This window comes from Chamaea fasciata, unplaced genomic scaffold (genome assembly GCF_029207755.1).
Source record: "Chamaea fasciata isolate MVZ Bird 193981 ecotype frontalis unplaced genomic scaffold, bChaFas1.0.hap1 SCAF_3, whole genome shotgun sequence".
NCBI lineage: Eukaryota > Metazoa > Chordata > Aves > Passeriformes > Sylviidae > Chamaea > Chamaea fasciata.
The window spans coordinates 65,164,144-65,186,361 of NW_027094088.1; the positions used below are offsets into that span (position 1 = coordinate 65,164,144).

Consider the following 22,218-nt stretch of genomic DNA (forward strand, 5'->3'; position numbering starts at 1 on the left):
TTGTCCCTTAAAAATAAGTAGCACTTAAGGTTGGTTAGTACATGTTCTTTCACACCCTTCAGCATCCCTACCAGAAAATAAGTATAATCTTGTTTTTCGAAAAGCACACAGAGCTAGGCTTTCACAGAAAAAGATGATATCACAAAAACTTCTACTGAAGGGAGCAAGGAAAGAAGTTAATTAAAAATGAGGAGCTTTGGGGGGCTAAATCAATCTTTGACATACTGGAGGGTACAAATCTCTTTCAGTGCATTTTAGGGATTTTTTTTCTAGATCAGCCACCAAAATTCAACTCAAAATATAGAGAAGTAATAGTTTATTTAGGAAGTTAATAAATCCTGTGTTAAGCTTATTACTATAGCACATGGTGAACAGGCAAATTTTGTGGTGAGGTTAGTTTTCATGAGTATGCCACACCATCCCACATAGAAACCAAAACACTTGGGAATTGTATTCTGATTTTTTACCCTCTTCAGACACCACATAAGAGGGAAGTGTTGATTTTTCCAAGCTCTATAGGGCCAGACACTGGAAGTTTCACTACAAAACACATGTTTTTCTAACATGCTCCACAATGATCTTTATTTTCTAATTGCTGAAGACGACCTTTTTCAAGTATTTAAAACTAAAATTTCAGGTTCATTAACTGCAGTTAACATTAATTTGCCAACTCCTGTCTCTTTGTTCAAACAACAGTCTGCAGAAAATTTCTGTAACCTGAAATCTGAATCCCAATCTGGTTTATCTGGGCTTATGAATACACAAATTAGTCTATCATATCACAGCCAGATCACTGCATTTGTAGGTGGCTATTTCCCTCTGATAAGAGAGGAAATTGTGTTCCATCTCTTAAGCAGTAAAGATATCAGTACCTCAGAGGTGTGGAGCTGAGGCATGGAACAGAGTTTCCACAAGTTAAGGAGGATGTAGATGTGCTACAAAGTAGGCAAAAAAAAAAAGCTCTTGCAGACACATCTGGATCTGAGGCTGGACAAAAACCTTCTGCCCATGTTTGTTTTACTGTTAGCAGGTCAACTCTAAAATGTAAAAGCTCTAGAAGTACTATGTTTATTGAATACTCTAAATTTTACTTCTGTTGAGAGGGTACCTTCTATTTAAAACCACAGAGGTCATTCTTACTGTGGCAAGTGATTTCAGTGGTACGAAAACTGAAGGAAGGCAGTGAAGCTGTCAGCAGAACGGCTGTTCCTGGTTTGGGGGTTGAATCATGTGCATTTATGTGATCAGTTAAAGCAATGAATATTTCAGATGAAATCCTAGAATACCTACCCAGCTGAGCTCACTACTAATTTAAAAAGTCATAGCAGTCAAGGGATAATTGTATATAATCAGGCCATGCAAGCAAACAAGGAGGCAGCTTATTTACAGAGACTATTCTGTTGGCAAGAAAGAAAGCATTACCAAAATTAAACTGATATAGAGAACTTGATGCCACTATTATACATAATTCAACAGCATCCCAATTACATTGCCCTTTTATGTTTTTCTGAGCTTGCAGTGAGAGATGGAAGAGACTCTTCCATGTCTGTGCCATGGCCTTCCTAGCCTCTTGCTCTCCTTGCCAGCCAGTATTTACAATACAAATTAGAAGCATCTATAAATATCTTTCCTGTTTTTTCATTAAATAGTCCAGGTCTCCTGATGAAGGGCTAGTGTTTGCATCCAAGGGGAAAAAACCAGAAGCAAACCTGGAAAATGGTTTGCTCAAAGGGCAGGGAGTGCATGTCATAACGTGGGTTAAAACTAAAGCAGCTTTTTTTCATTGTTCATACCACTGTGTTGTAGTTTCCCATTACAGCATTAACATTTCCAGCTGCAAATAGCTGATTTTATGTATACCCTTGTTATGTTAAAACTGCTCTTCCACAAGAGGAGATGCTGTGCCTCCTCTGATTTTCTCTGCAGCTGGAAGATCCACAGCCCTGGGCAGACAAAGCCAGAACAGGAGTGCAAAGCCCTGCACTTGAGGACAAGTGAGGCTGCTGCCACAAAGACATCATCTGCAATCCAATGGTTGCCACATCAAACAATTTCTATTGCAAAAAATCAAATCTTAATGTGTTTGCTTCTATTTTTAATTAGACTCGTGGCTCTTATAAGATAATCTAAATAGATTAAAGCCATGGAAAAACAGACCAAGCTCACTTCTGCTTTTCAGAGCCCCTTCAAGCATACACATTTAAGTAGGGCCAAACAACTCCATGACAGCCCAAAGAAGTTGGGGGAGAGGACACAGGCTAGTGACTTCTCCCAGCAGGCACCAAAAGCCACTGTTCTATTTCAGTCTCAGAACCCTGAAGTACTTTCCCCAAGAGTCCTGAGCACCTGACCCTTGCCTAAGAATATCTTCCTCTCTGAGAAGGGCAAGAAAAAAGAGGCAGCCAGGCTGGGGAGAATAAAGAAGGGGAAGCTGCAGGTGAAGGGGTGAAGGGAACAGCAGCCACACAGGGAGCAGGAGAAAAGGGACAACTAACTAGTGCTTCACAAAAGCCAAAGAATTAAAAGGACAAAGATAAAATAAAATAGTTTTCCAGGGCAGATGGAGCTGGCACAATGCTGCAGGGCTCTGTGCTAAAGCCACCCCGCAGGGGCAGAGCAGGGCTGTGGCTGGCAAGAGTGACACAAGTGGCAGCAGCAGGGACACAAGTGGCGGCAGCAGCTCCCACCACGCACCACAGTGGCTCCTGCCGGAAGTCTGGTGGCCCTAAAGTGTCGAGATCCCAGGGGTTTTAGTAGTGAGAGCTCAGGGGGTATCAAACAAGAGCAAGTTTCTTCTTGCTTTGCCAGCAGAGGTAAAGAAGCTGTTATCTATCATTCTACTGGTCCTGCAGCTGGAGAGCACTACCAGCTTTCTGCCATCACAGCAGGCTTTCTCCTCCCAGCACAGTCCCACTGGGACCTGGAGGAATGTCACCCAAGAAAAGCCCCGAGAACCTGATCCACTATTTCCACAAAGTGGAGTCCTGGCACTGCAGTGGATGCAGGAGGACAAGAAGTTTCAGCACTTCTGTAAGGATACACAGTGATGGCTGAATAGGATGCACTGCACAGCACCAGGGCCTGTGTAATCACACTGGTGTATTCAAGGCAAGCACTGCTCACACACACAGGGCTGCCTGAAGCAAGAACCCCATTGTACTATTACACTGCATTAAAGGGGAAAAACCCAAACAAACACATTGCATTGGAAAAAAAAATAAAATATACTGGATTGAACAGAGTTTCATGGGAAAAATGGAGCAAGAGGCTAAGTTTGATAGTACTGGCAGCAGCATAAGTGTGGGCATACACAAGTTCGGGTCTCTATCTGGATCACAATCATGATGCAGAGTCACTACAAGTATGGCAGGAACTGAAATCTGGTCTGTGCCACATCCCCTGCAAGCCAATTCCAGATGCCAAGATGGGGCTCTGACTGGCAAAGGTAAGGCCAGAGGATGTAATCTTCTTCTCTGAATAATACCTCCAGGGCTATTAGTAAAGTGCACAGGTACTACCTTGAAAACACCACCTGTCCTGGGGCTTTTCACAGTCCACTGCTGACCCGGAAGAATGTTGACTTGAGAAAGGGTTTTCCACAGGCACCATGAAAAGCAAGGAAGGGAGTGTACTGCTATTTGACTGGTTCTTGTTCTTCCACACAGGAAAGCTGGTCCTGGAGGATACAAACTGAATAAACAAGACCTTAGCCTGCAGGCCTGAAGCAGCAATCCTGCACACTTCCAGTTTAAATCTCTTTTGTAAGGGAAAGAGGTAATGGCTGCATAGCCATAGACTGGGGGTTAGATCCATTTTGATTACTTCTCCTGTAGCTGCTCCAGCTTGACCAATTCTGAAAGATCATACATATTTGCATATACAAGATGGAACATTTCTTCAGCCACAGCTTAATTATCAGCAGTAGTACCTGATACTCCTCAAGTACTGAAATTACAAATGAAAAGCAAACCAATATTATACACCTGTGGTTCTGCAGATGGTACATTTATGTCTCTGTGACCAGTGGGACTAAGTTAGTCACCCAAAACTAGGATACATGGCATGCACTGAGTGCACACAGCTATTAATATTTCTGATAATCAAAGTTATCTAATCTATTTTAGCACATTTGACTCTGATGTGACATACCAAACACCGCCAGCATCTTGCCCACTTGTCTCCAGTAAAAGCAGTTTTAAGTATCCTCAGACAAATGTTGTGTATATGAATGTGTTTGCATCAAGGTGACATTCATTAAAAAAAATAGAGACTCTGTTGAATCGCACCTCTCCTTTTGTTTAAGGTTAAGAGAGAATATTGTGCTTTTGATAACTTATCCCTTTAAACTTGTTTCCCTTAATGGCATTTGGTTTTGGTGTTTTTTCCTTCCCTGAGAAGCAATGTTCAAGGTAACAGAGACTTTAGTGCCTTCAAGGAAGAAAAAAAAAACTTATCAAACTTCTGGACATATTTTTCCAACCATTCTAATAAAGTACTGAGAGAGTTAGGACTGTTTTTCCAATGAACAGGGCTTTAACCTACAGGAAGACTTTTAAGAATATTTGCATTCACTGAATTGCTGTTCAGGTTTCTGGACTAATGACATGGGAAACATCTATTTCTCTCCCACTACCTCAGCAAACAGACAAATACAGAGTACAGTCTTGCTGTAGGTTGAGACACCACAGTAATTCCCTGTTGTTCATTTTTAAGGTACAAAGAAAAGCCAAAGACATATACATTAATTGCCTAGTGCAAACCTTCCAATAAAAACAAACACAAAACAATCCATGCACACCTCTTGAAGACAATACTTCTTACATTTCCCAGGCATGCACAATCTGCTGGTCACATGAAGACTACGTGCACAGAGCTGGAAGGCACCACATCGCTGTCTATTTTACAATTGTTCTTCAGAAAAATTCCATGTCTCATCATGTTCAGGAAAGTCAAAGCCAGTCTAAAAGCATATATCAAGTTACTCTGGCTTTTTTACAAGTAGGAAGCAGGAATCCTCTCCATCCCATTTTTGGGGGGTAAAATCAAATAAAAGTGCCTAAGGAGCAGCTTTAACTAGTCTTTCAGGCAATTTACAGGCTTCTGTAGTCGGCACCAGCCCTTAAAAGATGCGATTAATTGTCATAGCAACGAGGGCATCGAACCACACGCACTTGGGCTGGGATACAGGGACAGCAGTGTGCCCTCTTACCCACACACGCATCTCAAAAGGGTAACGGGCTCCTCGAGGGGCTCCATTGTTTGGGCACAGTCAATCCTCTATAATAGACCCTCTTAACCAAGCATGGGGGACTCTCCCCTTACTCCCCCTCCTTTACAGGAAATATTGAAACCATGGTGCTGCTGTGGCTGCAGAGGGAGGAGAAGGAAAGGAGAGAGTCGGACAGGCAAAGGAAACAGATCTGGGGATTATCATGTATTTTGGAGTCCAGCTAGGAATTCATCTTAAGAACTGACATACCACTTTTTCCTGCATTGGTGATGTATTTTCTTTACTCATACCCTAAGTCCTTCATCTTCTTTCCCTCTTTCAGGACATCACCATCACTGACTTTATAAAAGCAGCCAATGTGGTAGTAACACAGCACACCTGCAAGCTAGTTCACTGGCCATCTCTGCCTCCCTAAGATCGGAGCAGAGCCATGGTCATCAGGAGACACCAAAACAACAAGAAGCAGGTCCTTCCCTCCATGATAATTTATTTCTGTGCCACATAAGCATACTTGAACACAGACAGGCAAAGTAAGATGGAGGTTTTTGTCGTGTTGCATTTCTCCGCTCCCAATAAATGGGATTCAAACACTGACAGAATTTACCTGAAAGCTTCTTCCCTACCTTCCTGCTCACTCATTTTGGCATTAAAACACAAATCGCTGTATAATGCCCTGTAGCACAGTTGCTGGGTTTGCTGGTATTTCTTTGTGTGGTTTTGCTGTTTTGGGTTTTTTTGGGTTTGTTGTTTTTTGTTATTTTTTCCTGGGGGTGAGAAGGGTGATGTGTTGTTATTTCATTTTCATATTTCAAAATCAACAGAGCCTGTACCCCTAATAGACACTTTCCCAGTCTGAAGATGATTACTCCCTTTTCCTCCTTACCTGTGCTTCTGGTACTCTAAATACAAAAGCTTTGCTTGCTGCAGGAGAGAGATTGTTGTGAACTGATACACTGGAACTGTGCAGCACCTCTATACAACAGTACTGCAGCTGAAAATACAGCAGCTAGGAAGATACAGGATCGATTTGGGAAGCAGGACTAACAGAGAAATGCTTCCAGAAAACTATGTCAGTACAATCTCATGACCATTCCCAACGTGGCCAAATTGGTGAATATTTTGCTTTTAAGGAATTATTTTGGTAACTGAAGTTACGGGATTGCACATCGGAGGCCCAGCTTGAGGAAAGCTTGTGCACAGCTGCTGGCACCAGGAAGAAAGAGGTCACGGAATGGCAGTAAGCCTCCAAGATCACATCAGCCAAATAAAAACAGCCATTCACACTGTACTATAGGAGGATGTTATAATACAGCACATGCCATCACAGAAAGGGAGACAAACCAGTTCAGTGGCCACTGATTTTGGCCGCCACTAATTGGACTATTTTTCTAGTTAGCTGCAGCTAAGAAGTTACTGCACACCTTGGCAGAGAGGCAGAAGTGAGTCACAAAGCACACAGGAGCACTGCTGCACATCAGGTATAATGATTTTTAGACCTGCTGAACATGTGCCTCCTCTTTTATTTACTGTGAAAAAACCTGTTTCATGGATAAGACTCCCCTTCCACTTTCTAGCAACAGGGAAACACAGAGTATGCTTACACTAAGGTTTTTCACAAATGCCTATCCTCACTCAACCCAGGCTTGTGTAAAAATAAATAAATTTAACCTGTAACAAAGAAGACTACTGCCAATTTAGGGCTGCATCACACCTCCACCATCACGTACTTACAGGTCTAACAGCACACATTTTTCCACCAACCCCATTCAGAATCACACTACCTGGTATCTGGCAACCTTCTTTTTCCTCTCTGCACATACTCACACTATTTCCCCCCTACCTGAGGGAGGAATTGGCTACAGCTGATTGTTTACCAGCTGTCAATAGCCAACAGGTTTCACATGTGTTCATTTTCTCAACACTAAGAACATCAGCACTAAGGTTTGTAACAAGAAGGCAGGAGGAAGCTGAGGACTTTGGCAATAAGTAGTTAGCTCAGGCATGGTATTACAATACAGATGAACCAAATAAAAAGCTTGAGACCATAGAAAGATTTAGTTTCCCTTCCATCTTTCCAGTTTCTTTTACTTCCCATCCCTGCTTTCCTCACCTCCTCTGCCCTTGCTCTTCTCAGCTCCTTGCTCACAGCCTCCTTCCTTTCATCATCAGTCCAGGAACTAGTTTAATCAAAATTTAGCTAAAAACCCAGCTACAACAGCAGCCTCTTTCAGCTGGGTTAATGATCTGTGATTTTAGTGATCTGCCTGTGACAGAAACCAGACCTGGCTCAGCAAAAGCAGAAAGAGGAATTTGGCCAGGAGCAGGGAAGAGGCAGAAGTGCAACCTCCTTTTGGCAGTTCATGATACTCTGTTAAGAACAAACTCATTCCTCAGCCTTAGGTCATATTTATCTTACCTAGCTCTGAAAAATGACTGAGAAGTTGAATCTTTAGATGAGGTGACTTGTGACCCTCTCTTAATAATTTCTAGGTATCAATGAAGGAGTGATGGATTTGGAAATGGTTTCTTCTATCCATCATTGCATCTATTTTTTTTAACAGTCTCCTATTAAACCAAATCAATATGTGTATGCATGTGCTTTATTCATATAGTGCACAGATTCACACTGTAAGTATCTCAAATAATAGTCAAGATGCAAATGGCAGAAATAACTACAAGCTTGTCTCTAACACATTCTTAGCTCCCTCCCTTTTGTTAGCAGAGTTTCACACACAACATGATGAGCTTCAGCCAGGATCAGCTCTTCACCAAATCATTGCTCTCTGCTGCCATACACGTCTCCAGAGAAATCAGTGCAACTTGTCTTTGGAGGCAGGAAAAAGGGTTAGATCACTAACACACCTTCTAAGCTCTGTGATGGCAACACCTTTTGTATCTGGGTAACACGGCTTTTGGGATCATCTCCGGTGTCAGGAGAATTTCAGCTGCCCCAGACCCCACTTGTTCTCTCACCCATGTACCAGCTTCATAGTCCATGTGTGTGTAGCCACATTATAAACTACACTGGAGATAAGCTCCATCTGGAAACATAAACCAATAACGGCAGAAATTTTTCCTATTTTTTCCCATCTTCTTCCCATCTGAATCAAACTACCAATCTGTTTTTCAATGGTACTGTGCAAACAGTTCCACCAGCAAAACAAAGGGGGACTAAGCTGGGGCTAGGGTCAAGAATAAGAACAAGAAGACAGGGGGTGGAGCAAGAAGCTCTTCTGCACCTGACACTGCTTTCAGTTCCAGGCTACTTCAGGTGCTCTTGGGAAACCTCTCTTGTTTTGAGAGAAGGCACCTCAGGAAAGTTAGATGCTTTTGAAAAGCTGTCTCTCATCTCCCATTGTAATGTACTGCAAGCATTAATCGTTTTGTTTCTTGGCAAAGTTTGCCCATAAAGTTTCAGAGAAGCACTACAGTAACTGCAAACCAGATGCTTCTGAGTATGTGCTCTGTTTTATAGCATTGTGTAGCATTTTACAAGCATTAACTAATCAACAACTCTTCCAGGTAGTTAAGTTTAATTGTCCCCATTTTACAGGGGCTGAACCAAACCCAGCAAGGTTGAAAGATTCACCCAGGGCCAAAAAAAACCAATCGGTGTCCAATTCTGGACTGTAAATCATAAGCTACTGTGTGTAACTTCTCTCAAAGTCCTTTAAAACACAGTATTTCCCCTCATCTGCTGCTGCAGTTCAACTTCTCCTGAAAACAAAACAAGAAAAAGCCTACCCCTCCCTGTCCTGCACTGCACACGTTCGTAAAGCTGCATTTTGTCCACCAACTATCCTGTAACTTTTAGTCTTGGACAATCAGGATGACACAAATCACCCTGCTCTGGCTTTGGTCCCAAACTCCACAGCTGGGTCAGGCAGATAGCATTCATGGGGCAACTCACCATTTTTTAAACTCTGATACCTACTTCTGCATCATACTTACATATGATATTTCTGGGGGTGATTTTTTTTCCCCTCAGTTTTCCTTTATCACCCGGCTGACCCTTTTGTGCAATCCTGTATTTCGTTTATCAGGTTTGAGCTTTTAATGCCCAGTGACTGCAGTGGTGCACAAGCAGCAGCTACAGCAGCAACAGTTAAATACAAGCCAAAAATTGGTCAGAGAAGCAGCATACTCCGTGAATACAGCAACTTTTACTGGAAAACAAGAAAGACTGTCTGGAAAAGAGTGAGTTTTACAGAGTTTCACCTGACAGACCACTGGATGAAACATTATCTCTGTATGTATGCAGCTGCTGGAGATTTCTCCACATAAATGTCTGGTGAGCTGCTTAGAATTGCATTAAAGGCTGGGCTGAGAGCAAACAGTCTCTGCAGTTCTCTTCCTGATAACTAGAGAACATTTCTGGTCCATCCAGAGGAACGAAGGACATTATCCCCAAGCACCACTGGAGCTGTGATGGGAATAGAAATGCCAATGTTAGGATTGTCTGAAGACTTGTCCCTCCCTGCCATCAGTGCTGTCTATCAGTCCTGAATTGCAGCAAAGGCAGAGGTGATCAAACAGCTTTCTTACCCCACATTTCTTCCGGACCCCACTTCTTTAACTTCCAAGTATGAGCTTTCAACACCTCAAGCTCTGGAAGGAAGTGAATGAGCTCCACATTATTACCCATTTCAGCTAGTCTTTGCAACTGCTCCTCCACCAAGCACTGCCGCTTCTGAAAGATAAATGCACACATGGCCGCTGCTCAAAGGAAGACATGCAAATACACCACATTTGGCAGGCACCTTAGTATAAGTTACATTTGTACCTTTGTTTCCCCTCCTGCTTTGGGCCTGCCACACAGAACACCAGCCAAAAAGCATCTCAAAGATTAGGTCTGGCCTCAGAGCCCTAATTTTGCACACTTAAGTTACTGCTTGACCCAATGACTGGAGTATGATCATAACTCATTTGAAGCTTAATGCATGGCATTTTGTTCAAACAGGTGCCCACATAAATGGAAAAAATAATCATTAAAGGACAAAGAAAAAAGACAAATTTAAAATTGTTGGAGTGTAATGCTTCACAATAAATGGCAGCTAAATACTCTTGAGTGTAACAGTGTTTTGGATGTTAGTAAGAACATTCATAAATGAGAAAAGAAATTGGTATTGATTCTGTGGGCTCATGTCTCAATACATCTATAGGTTGTAATGTGGAGATAAATCTAATAAATTAATCTAGCTAAGTAGTATTAAGTTCCATCAACACTGTAATGCATACCAAATCAATATGAATGGACAATTTCAGACATCAAATTTAACAGAAATTCTTCTACAAGTTAGAATGTGCTAGAATTTATTTATTTATAATGGGAAGTTGATTTTAGGTAACTAAAAGATGTCACATGGTTACACACAGTCACCGACAGAATTTTTCAAGTGAATTACTAGGGAAGTACTTGGTGTCTTAAACTCAAGTAACCTTTCTAGAGCAGAAGCAACTCTGAATCCCAGAGATTCTGCTTAGTTAATATAAATCTAATATAACTCTTTCATTTCTGGCAACCCTTCAACCACCATCACTGCACTGCATCTTACCTTGACCACTCTGCCTCAGTCCTGGTGTATTTCTGCTACTGCACAGTTGTTCTGCTGTCACCATTATGTTTAAATGAGAGAAAACTTGGAATTTTCCTTTTCAGTGCCAGTAAGAGGTGCCTTCATACATCTATGATAACCATCACACCACCTTGCCCCTGTGCTTCTAGATTAAATCCTACAAATGTTCTGAAATCTACTGAATGTCTTTGAAGACATGATTCTCCCACCACAGACTAGACCCAAAAAGAAACCCCTTAAGTATACTGTCAAAAAAAAAAAAAAAAAAACCAAAAAACCAAAAAACCAAAAAAAACTGGTGGGCACCAGCAAAAAGCAAAGCAGCTTTGGCAGAAGAACGTGAAGAGGCAGCAATAGAACAAGGTCTCCAGGGCTACCCACAGGTGCTGCCTGCTCTGGGACAAGTTGGACAGCACTTCCCCAAATGCTGAAAATCCTTTTTCAACAAAGTGTCCCACTAGGCACATCAGGCACCGGACAGCAGAGGTCAGGTATCAAAACCTGACTGGAAGTTACCTGTGCATGTCTGGAAGGTTGTGCAGGGAAAGGAGTGTCCTGGGGTGACTTTATGATTATGTTTAGTCCAGAAATAAGTTTTGTGCTTTTAAAACTAGACCTGAGAGAGAAGTGGGGGAGAGGGAAAAGTGGTGGGATTTTTTCATGGCTGTATTCAAAAACATGGATGTAAGAGCTTCATCTCTCCCTCGGTGTGTCTTGTCTGCAGCACAGACAGTGGGAGAGAGCTCTCCTTTGCTTTTAGTTTTTTTAGCTAGCTGAGGCAGAGAAGTTCCCCAGACTGTGGCTTTTCCTTTTCCTGGAACTGTTCAAATCTGCTCTGGACCAAAAATCCAGAAAAAACACCAGGAGCTCATATCTGTGGCCCAGGATGCTGCATTCCAGCTCTGGAGGGACTGAGAGACACTCAGTGAGCCGAGGAACATCTACAGAGGACTCTCTCTGAACTACAGAAGGACTTTCTGAATTTGCCATCTCTTCAGAACAGCGAGAGGTTTTATTGTTTAACATTATTCATTTTTTATGCATGTGAGTGCTTTGCTTGTTAAACAAACACTTTTTCCCACTTTTCTCCTAGGAGGTTTATCCCCCGAACAAGTGGGGGGAAGGGCCACTGAATTTTGCCCTTTACGGAATCGTCCCTTTGGAAGTTCCCTTCCATATTTGTCCCAAACCAGGACAAGGAGGCACTTCAGTTGATCATTACTTATATTTGGGTGATGGCTTTTTCCCCCCTATATGGGATGAAACTTGGAAACTTCTTCTGCCTAAGGGTATTTAATCCTCATACTCAGCCTGATGAAAATTATATCTACAACACTAAAGTTTTACTTCCTTCAAGTATCAATCCCATATCCATTAAAATATTTTCCAGCTCCCTGCTCAACTCTTCCCATCCTACTTACTATTTTCTGTCCTTTTTCACTTTCAGTCTACCCAGGACAATCCCTACAGACCTCAATATACTGACAGCAGGGAGTTAAAAAAAACATATTCAAAGGCACTTCATGTCTGTAGCAGCAGCAGCAGAGAGAGAAAAGGAAAGCAGCAACAGGAAAGAAATCCTTACTTTCATTACAGCAATCAACTTCAAGTAAGAAGAGATTTCAGAAGGCAAATTGCCCAGATCAGGGTGCAGAAGCCACCAGAAATACAGAGCTGTTTAAACCCCATAAAATACCAGGGCTTAAAATAATCACAAGGTAATTAATTGAATTTTACTAAATATTTTCTAGCATTTGTCTCACCATCATAGGGCAAAAAACCCTCAAAGATCCATACAGAATAATATTGTATCCTGTGAAAGCCACAGAGGTACCTGGGTAGACAAAGACTGAAATCTTGGTAAAAACCAGAAAGCATTGGACAGAGTACAGCTTATGCCTTACCCCTCCTCGAAGCATTTGGCCCCTGCCTTTCAGTGACTCACTTCAGGCCTCGTCTTGAAGAGTTAGACATCTACCTCCTCTCTTCAATAAAAAGGAGAGAGAATTCCCCCCACTTCTACCTTGCAGCCGCACTCTTATTCAGTCCAGCCCAGCTCCCTCAAACTCCCTCTTCCCCGGAAAAGCTCTGAGATAGCCACCTCAAGGCTACATTAAGGATCAGAATTTTAGTTATTAGGCTGAAGAGATCCAGGAGTGGAGCTGTGGAGCTCTCTTCTGCTTCGAAGAGGTGATGAAGAGGTTTCAGAGCAGGAACAGATTCTGGCATCTCCCTCCTACAATGTCAACGGCTTCTTTGTTTCACTAAAGAGGGGGTAAGATTTACACCCCTCTTAATTCGTATTCCATTTCTACCAAATGGAAAGCAGAAAAAGCCAACCCCCATCAAAAAACACTTGCCAGATGAGAAAACTCATGAGAATAAATGTGGCACAGAAGACCGCACCCTTTTAAAATCAGTGCAGCCGAATTACATACAGTGAAGCTTCTGGATGCACACACAACAGCTCCTTTGACAAATGAACACCAAAGAGAACTAAGTAAGCTAATGGCCATCACTATAAATGTTTCAAATTTTGTTTTCATTCCATTACCAGCTAATACCAGATTATAGCTTGAAATTAACACTAGGGTTATGGTCTTGCTATTGGACATAAATTACTTCATTTATCTGTATTAGAGATGCAGCAATCTGTTTCAAGCATAGCATGCTTTTGTTAATGAACACCTTGAAGCCAGAAATGCCCTGGAAGATGAGCTGGGAGGGGGGGAAAAGCACTTTCTAGTTGTAAACTTTTAATTTTCAAATGTTTTGCATTAAGACAAAACCATGACTTTTTGAGGTTCTTCATCCCAAGGGAACCTCACAGTACATGTGCTCACAGCAGCCTTCAGGGATATAGCAAAGCAGAGTTAAACACGGTCTCCTACATAAGCACTCCCATCACCAGATTACCATGAAGTCTTACTTGCTCTCCAACAAAAAAAAATCTAGTCTGGACATAAGAAACCTTACTGAAGGTTTCTTTAGTAAGAAAGAAAGACCAATTCTTCTTGACAAGGTTTTGACTCATCTACCTTTTCTGTTAGGAAACAAAAAGTTATAGCAAAAGAGAAGATTCACTATCCAGCTCCAAAGTTCCTACACGTTGCCACAGGTGAGACCTCTCTGAAGGTGGAGTGTGACATCTCAGATCACATGGGTAACAGGCAGTGTGAGGAAGCAAAGGCAACCACCACACCAAAGGGAATCTGAAATTATGAAGTTACTGTATCAGCTGCAAACAGAGGACTGATTAATAAGCCTCCCTATTTTTCACTGTGGAGCCTGCATGGCATTATTTGTGGACAGACCTTTCTGGTGAGACCAAGGGTCACCCACCTCCTCTAGGAAATTATCTGGTCATCCCTGTGTGCCATGGCACACCCCAAAAAGCCAGCACGCTCCTTGCAGATGTATGGCACAGTGTTGCTGTATGGGTGCGCTCACCCAGCATGGCCAGGCTGCGGGGACACTCCCTCCTGCACTGAGGAGAAGGTGATGCATGGGAGTCAAACCTGCTACCTCAATCGTTTGGTGTCTCTAAGAAAAATGACTGAGAGTGAATATGTATTGAAGAAATGTTTTCTTAAATCACAAGAGAAACCAAGTCGGAGAAAGCTGAAAGACTAACTTCCGAACTTGAAGTGTTTTCAGTAAAAATCTCAGCTAGATGGATGACAGGCATAAATAAACACAGGCAGGTATAGTAGGCAGTTCACAACATGAATCTCAGAATCACCAACACTTACACACTTTACAGTCATAGCAATTTATGAGTCCCCATACAGCTGTTCTTGCAACAGGTGATTTCAGCTGAGTTTGAGCTCAGCTCACAAGCCTTTGAGCCTGAGACTTCTGTTATTGTTGGGCTTGGGGGCTGATTTTTTTGTAGTTTTTAATGTCAGCAACTTCTTTTTCCTAAGCTTTCCTGGTAATTAGCCCTAATCAGTATTCAAGTGCTAATCTGTAAGGCTATCTGCTGACTTAAAGGAAGGGAACACCTCACTAATAGCCCCAGTGTTTCCCTGTGCCTGCAGAAACAACTCCGATAAGGACAGAGACTCCAGCCATCTCCAAAGAGACAGAGCCACAAAGAGCCCTTCTGATCGCTGCTGGCATCTGGCCTCCCCCTCATTAGCACATTAAAGCTGCTCTGTCCATCCCATAAGAGCCACTCTGTCCATTCCTCCCCGCTTTCTCTATGGAGCCATTTATGGTGCTGCTCCTTTGAAACCCCCCTAGTTCAAGAGGCAGTAACCCCTTCCCAAAGCCCACAGCACAGCCAGTGTCAAAAATTCCCACTTACAGACAGGCACCCAGTAAGTAGTGGCATTTTGAATGTCATAGGTAGACAGAAGACACCCACATATTCTGCCCTGCCCAATTACCCCTCCTAGGGAAAGTCTTTTCCCACTCAGTACAGGCATTGTTGGGTTTGGATTACAGTGCACTTACGATATCGCATCACTTCAAACAATTCCTACTTCAGAACAGGACCAGCAAGGCTTGTATCTCCTAAAGTGCCAAATCTCAGGAGCAAAAACAAGGCAAGAGGGACAAAGCTTCCCAATCCTGGATTCTAAACCTGTTAGGAAACGACACTCGGACACTTTGAAACCAAACTTGGACAGATTTCCAGTGCATGCTACATCAAAACCATGCTTTTTGTACTTTAGCTGATCTTTGCTCTTAATTTAAAGCATTTTGAGTGTACTATGGCATGCCAAGCATTCACTGAAATAAGTTGTTTGGAGAAGAGGAAGAGCATCTTTTTCTCCCGCTTTACAGGTGTTTACACGCCCTAATCATCGGGAACACAGCTCATTTGCAGAAGTTGTTTGCTTACAAAGTGGCGATTACAAGTAAACTAATGAGAAAAGGAAAGAATGGACAAATTTTCATCACTTCATTTCTTTATCTTCTGCCAGGATGCTTTCCTACGGGCAGATATGACCTTCCCACTTCCTCAACCAAAAAGAACAATACTAACAGGCTCAAGAAAGCCAACCTAGTTGCTTTATCTATGCTCTGATCTCATTTTCTTTGACTGACTTCAGAATGGTATACATATTTTTACCTAAAAGGAGAACTGTGGCTATCTGAATTGAGCTCAGGCTCATTTTTCTACAGTCACTGTTATTCTGGGTGGACTTTGAGGAGCTATTTGTACTTTTTAAGAATAAAAATCCCAAAGGAAGCAAATTCTTTTGTTTTGAAGAAGAAAGCAAAGCAATTGAAGGTCATGAATACTCACTCTTTTTTTGGATTCAAAAATGATATGTTTGATCTTTGACTTGCTTCTCATTAAGGAAAAATGCCATAAATTATTTGGTTTGTTTGCCTCTCTGATCAGTCAGCTGAAAGACGTTTTTGCTTTGGGGCAATGAAACACATCATCTCAATTTTATTATTATTCAGCTCCAAGTTTTCTTTGTACATAAAATCCCTATGTCTGGTTTATTATGCAGGTACATGGTATTAGAAAAAAACCCACACTGGTTACAGCTTTTGATACTTGCAGTTGCATTTAAACAGTTTCCATCTCAGAAGAGTTAGTAGCTTTGACACACGGTTCAAGTTCAAAGTTAGTCAGCTAGTGGGCCAAACTCTTCCTCAACTCCAGTGTCAGGGAGGAATTGGCCCTGTAACACACTAAAAAATCCAAAGTTTTTACTCAGACTGAACCCAAACAGACAAGCTTTCTTTCAAAAAGAATCTAAATTGCTTTTCTTCAAATAATTTTGTTCAATACATCACTGCCTAATTTAATGAATTATACTTAGTAGAAAGATTTTTTCTTCTTTTTCCTAAGACAGGAATTAGACCATGGACTGGTTTTATGCATAAGGCTGCAATCTATTTGACAAAGTAAATAAGTGAGCAAAGAAGCAGAGAAAGTCACACTGCTCCATAGACAACTTTTGCAATCCACTCTGCAGAGAACGTAACTACAAAGCTATTTAAAAGATGAGATGGGACTGAATGGCTGAAATAACTCTTGTTCCATTTTCTGATTCAAACTGAGTATGTCTCTGATATTCTGGTATGATTTTTAGGAAACTTCTGAGAAATACGAAGTGTCATTCAGCAACTGCCAGCAAGAAAAAGCCTATGAGAACAACCTTGAAACAGCAAGGTAAGGCACAGCCAGGCTTTATAACTCGTATTCCTTAAGGAAGCACTAAAAGCTGGAAGTGGTAAACCCAGAAAAATGCATGTGCCACCCAGCTTTCTAAAAAACCCCTTGTCACGGAAAGCAATACAATAGCAGTGCCTTAGACATTTCTCTGGAAACCTGAGTTCACTGACACAGCTATCGTACTTTTTGTTTCCAGGAATAATCTCATTTACTTAGCTAAAATAACTTTGCCATAGTATCTAAAGATATTAACTTATTTTGCTTGCAGAAACTTCATTTTCCCTTCCTGTTCTGCTGCCCAGGACTACAGAGATAATGCCCCTGAATTAGCAGGTATCTCACTTGTTGGCTTTCATTTAGAGATGATTTGCAAGAATCCCCCAAAGAGATCACTTGGCAACCTGCTCCCCCTGTGTCTCAGCAATGTTTATTGTCTATCCAGTTCCTTTTAAGAGGTAATAAACCAGACTTCCCAACATGAGATAAACCTGTAAATTAGTTCAAAAGGTTTCAGGGGCCACAGGAGAATCTGCCAGGTGAGTCTCTGCCCTTCAGATCACCCAGGGAGTGCAGGAAAGGGAGACAAGCTGCCTCTTGTGCTGGAACAGAGCCAGATGGAGCGAGCTGGGAACCATCAACAGGTATCTGAAATATTTTGGCTTCACAGAAGGTTGGAGAAGCAAGCAATTAAGCAGCCATCATTGTTCTTGCTCTACTCTGCAACATAGCAGGGCACAGTCAGTCAGGGACACCTGCTCAGCAAATGTCACAAGGAAGGTACCAGGCAGGGCCCTGCAGATGGGATTTATGGACCACAGGTATGAGTCACAGATCCAGGAACTCATCTGCAGCACAACATTTCCCCTTACTGCAACAGCAGCTCAAAGCCATCCTCTCCCAACTCAGAACCATAGAATCATTAAGGTCGGAAAAGACCTCCAAGATCCTGGAGTCCAACCATTAACCCAGCACTTGCAGTTCCACCATTAAACCACATCCCTAAGCACCAAAACTACTTCAAGGATAACAGCAAATTTGATCCTATTGCAGCAGGTCCTGTTCACCATCACTGGCAGCCCAAAATTTATACATGAACTATTCCAGTAAATCCCATAATTGCACTGAACATTTCCAGTCCTTCATAATTCTTACCATTCACTTTTGTAATTTTTTGTTTATCACCTTGTGTAATTTATTTCTGCTTTGTTGTTATGGACAATTTTTTCAGAGTGCAGTGTTTGCTGTGATGACTGACATAGACTTCTACAGGCAATCAGCTCTGCTTTCAGTGTGTTCTCTCTCAAATACCCTGCAGGGGTTGTTCCTGTGTTTCATTCTTACTTTGGGATCTACTGAGTGAACAGAGAGGAGAGACTGGAAGGTGAAGTTGAAACAAGCTTCCATAGCTTGTAAAACAATTTTAATTTGTTTTAATTGTTCAACTTTAATTTCTGAATTGCCATGGAAGGCAATTCAGGAATCAGCAAGTGCTTGGGTAACCAAACTCCTACAAAGAAAGTGAGAAAGAAACAATGATCAGTTTCTACCATTGGCTATGCCCTTTCTCTTGATGTCTTGTTTCCTCCTTGACCACACCATAGTCTGTCCCTTCCCTGGGCACAGACTTCTTAGGAGGGCTTCTTGTGACAGGACAAGGGTTAAAAATTAAAAGATTAGATAGAAGGAAGAAATTTTTTTTTTATGATGAGGTTGGTGAAACTCTGAAAGAGGTTGCCCAGAAATGTGGTAGAGGCCTCGTCCCTGGAAACAATCAGAGTAAGGTCGGATGTGAATCTGAACAATCTGATCTAGTTGGAGATGTTCCTGCTGATGGCAGCAGGAGCTGGATTAGGTGACCTTTAAAGGTCCCTTCCAACCCAAACAGTTCTATGATTCCATCAACCATAAGCAGTTTTCTGGCAATGAACAACTGACAACAGCCCCAGTTGTTGTCAACCTTTTTATTTTGACGTCTGCCTGAAGATCCCCTACTTTGTGTAGCAGAAAACAGAAGCACAATGAATCAGTCAGGAACCTTCCACTAACAGGGATCAAACAAATGATGCACACAAAGTATAGATAGCACAGAGAAAGTGTTACCCTCTTCTGAGAGAAAAACAATTGGAAAAGCCAAGGTTTATTTGTTGGGGTCTCCTACTTCTTTAGAGATATGGCATACATATTTCTTTCCCACGTGTTTTTGCAGGCTATTGTTTCCATAGAGAATGAAAATATAAACATTGTGTCAGAATTCATTTCACTGTATCAACAGAAATACTGATGAAAGCTGTGATGTCTGTGATGTTACATGCAGACATCAGTTTCCAAGTAAAGTTGAAAGAAACTTCAGGAAATCTAACTTTTGAAAAATTTCCATTGATACACAATGTGTGACTGGCTAAGAATTAAAAGACCTCAGTAACATGTCTCCTCCTTCTCCAGAAACCACATAAATTTGGAAAAATTCTACTCTTATTTCATGTTTGAGGAGGAAATAAGAACACAATCACAAAAAAGTGACTGACTCCCATTCCTTAGGCTGCTCTTCTGGGCTGTGGGAGATCTCATTTCTAGATTCAAGTTTATGAATCAGAACAGATTTGAATTTTGGTCACCAGAGCAAATTTCTACCCTCCCCCCCATCTCCCCTTAAAAAACAAACAAACAAAACCCCCCAAAAAATCAAAACAAACAAACAAAACCCCAAAACAAACAAAAGCCCCAAAACAAACAACCCCCCCTCAAAAAACAAACAAACAAACAAAAAACCCCCATCACAACCTGGGTATTCTCATTTCAATCATACAATCACATATAAAGAACAATACATACTGATCTGACATTTTATCTACAGCTCAGTCATATGCATGAATAAGCATGGTAACTGTTTAAACTGTATGAATTAATCCAACACCTCCTAGCCATGAAGACTGTGGACAATTTGATGACTCCCCAGAGGTCATTATTACCACCCTTGCCCAGGAGAGCCTACTGCTTTTGTATCTGATCTTTTCACCACATCTTCATATTTCTCTTGGTACCCCTGGGAAAACATCTTTTCTCTAGTGTCTTGTTTCAGGACTGACACACACCTCAGGATGACCAAGCAGAAGGAGGGCGGGACCTTGCAAGCTCAGGACGCCTAAAATGACACGGACTGTCGGGTTGAGGAATTGACTCAATCCTACAATACAGAGAGTTGCAAAATGCGTGTGTACAAGAAAATGTGTAACTGATTTGAAGCAGCTCTTACTTGTTTCAAGTTCTTTTCAACCCTTGTCATGCTCAAATAACAAAAGATAAGTATTTCCTCTGTCACTGAAGCTTTGGGGAATCCTCCTGGAATAGTAACAGTTAATTAACTGCGTTTTATAGGGATGTTCTGAAAGCAAATAGCTTCATGTATTTTTAACAATGTGACACTTGTAGGAATTGTAATTTTTTAATATTTAAAAGCTTAATCTTCAAACCTAATACACCCATTTAGAACAGCTGAATTCAGTAGCTCGTCCATGTTACATGAATCTGAAACTAAAGCCGGGACAATGAGGCCAAGGCTGGTACGCCCCATCCCATTGCTGCAACTGCTCTGTTTAGCACGTAATAGTCATTAGGCAGAAGTGATAGCTCCAGCTGGCTTTTCAGACAGGAGCTCCTTCTGGAGAAGAGCAACCAGTTAGGCACTGGATGGACTCTGTTTCGTAGTAAAACCCTCTGCCCTGATCAAACGCAGTGCAAAAGAAACAACCGGCAGAGAGGGGAGCGTACAGAATTAACTGAGATGGTTCCAGCGTTTTCTTGTGCCTTCGGTGAAATAATCTACTCCGAGTAGCCAGCAGTTTTCCCATCTTTGCACTGACCACTCTGAGGCACATGCAGGGGCGAGCCCAGCGGCTCGCCTCTCGCCAGCAGCCCCAGCTGATGCTCCGGGGCCACGCGAGCCGCTCGGAACCGGGCAAAGATCCCACACGACGCCACCCGGCACCCCGGAGCATCAGGCCGCGCCCGGCCGCTGCTGGCGAACCCCGGCCGGGAGCCCCAGGGGCCGCCCCTTCCCCACCGCCCTCTCGCCCGCCGCCCGCGCTCCAACTTCCCCGGCGGCGCCTCCGCCGCCGGCCGGGCTGCGGCAGCGGGGATGTCCGCTCCCTCCTGCCGCCGCCCCGAGCCTGCCCGTGACGGGCCAGGAAAGCCGGAGCCGGCGGGAGGCGCGGGGGCTCCGCTGCGGAGGCTGTGCCTGTGGACACGGCAGGTGCGACCGGCACCGGCACCGGCGGGAAGGGCGCGGGCTGGAGGCTCACGACGCCGCCTCGAAGGCAACAATGGGCCGGGGGAGGCTCCGCGCCGTCGCTCCCTGCCCGCCCGAGGCTTCTGTGGGAAAAGGCGCCGTCAGCCCAGCCTAGCCCAGCCCGGCCGAGCCGAACCGAGCCGAGCCCAGCCAGCGGCCCCGCCGGCGCCTTCGTGCCCCTCTGCTCAACCCCTCCAAGCGGGCCGGGCCGGGTCGGGGCCCCTCCGACGGCGGCCCTCGGGACCTGGGCGCCCCAGGGCGAGCGGCACCGTGGCGTGTAGCCAGAGCCCCGCTCCATCCTCCGGCCTCACCTGTTCAGCACTTTCCTGATCCTCTGGCGCACGCTGGAGGAGGGCGCGGAGATGCCGCTCCTGCCGCCGCCACTGCCGCCCTCCGCCGGCAGGTTCTCGATGGTGGCCACGACATGGCTGGGCTGCGGCGGGTGGTGCGGCGGCGGCGGCGGCTGCGGCGGCGAGGGGTGGCGGTGGTGGCGGAGGCGCTCGGGGGAGAGCATCGCGGCGGGGCTGCGCCTCAGCGGAGAGCGGGACGCATCCCGGCGGGAGGGCGGCGGGCGCTGCTGCCGCCGGCGCTGGCTCCCTCGGCTTCCGGGCAGCGCCAGACCCTCGCCCGCTCCTCCCTCACTGGGCTGCCATGCAGCGAGGGGCGGGATGCTGCCGCCGCCGCCAGCGAGTGCCGCTCACGGCCGACGAAGTGGCAGCAGTTTGGCGACCCTCCTCCTCCTCCTCCCACACCCCCCGCGCCCAGCCGGTGCCTCCCCCCGGCGGAGCCGCCGCCGCTGCGCCGCCTCGATCCCCTTTGTTCCCGCTCGCCACCGCCCCGCGCTCCCCTGGCGCACGGATGCTGCCGCGGCACGGCGCGGCGCGGAGCTCCCGGAGCCCGGCGGAGCCCCTCGGAGCCCGGCGTGCCGGCGGCGGAGCCCGGAGCCCTGCGCGCCGCGGAGCCGCCGGCCCAGCGCGGCCGGGGC

At 44.1% G+C, this 22,218-nt stretch overlaps 1 protein-coding gene across 1 annotated transcript in view; it reads right to left on the bottom strand.

Annotated features, from left to right (window-relative positions):
* The window catches only part of SLC35F1 (solute carrier family 35 member F1), a 232,914-nt gene extending 211,009 nt beyond the window's left edge, over positions 1–21,905 (bottom strand). Inside the window, exon 1 of the mRNA XM_066179341.1 lies at positions 21,545–21,905. Coding sequence (XP_066035438.1) covers positions 21,545–21,747 — 203 coding nt within the window. The 5' untranslated portion in view covers positions 21,748–21,905. The remainder of the gene's footprint in view (positions 1–21,544) is intronic.
* Between the last annotated feature and the right edge of the window lie 313 nt (positions 21,906–22,218).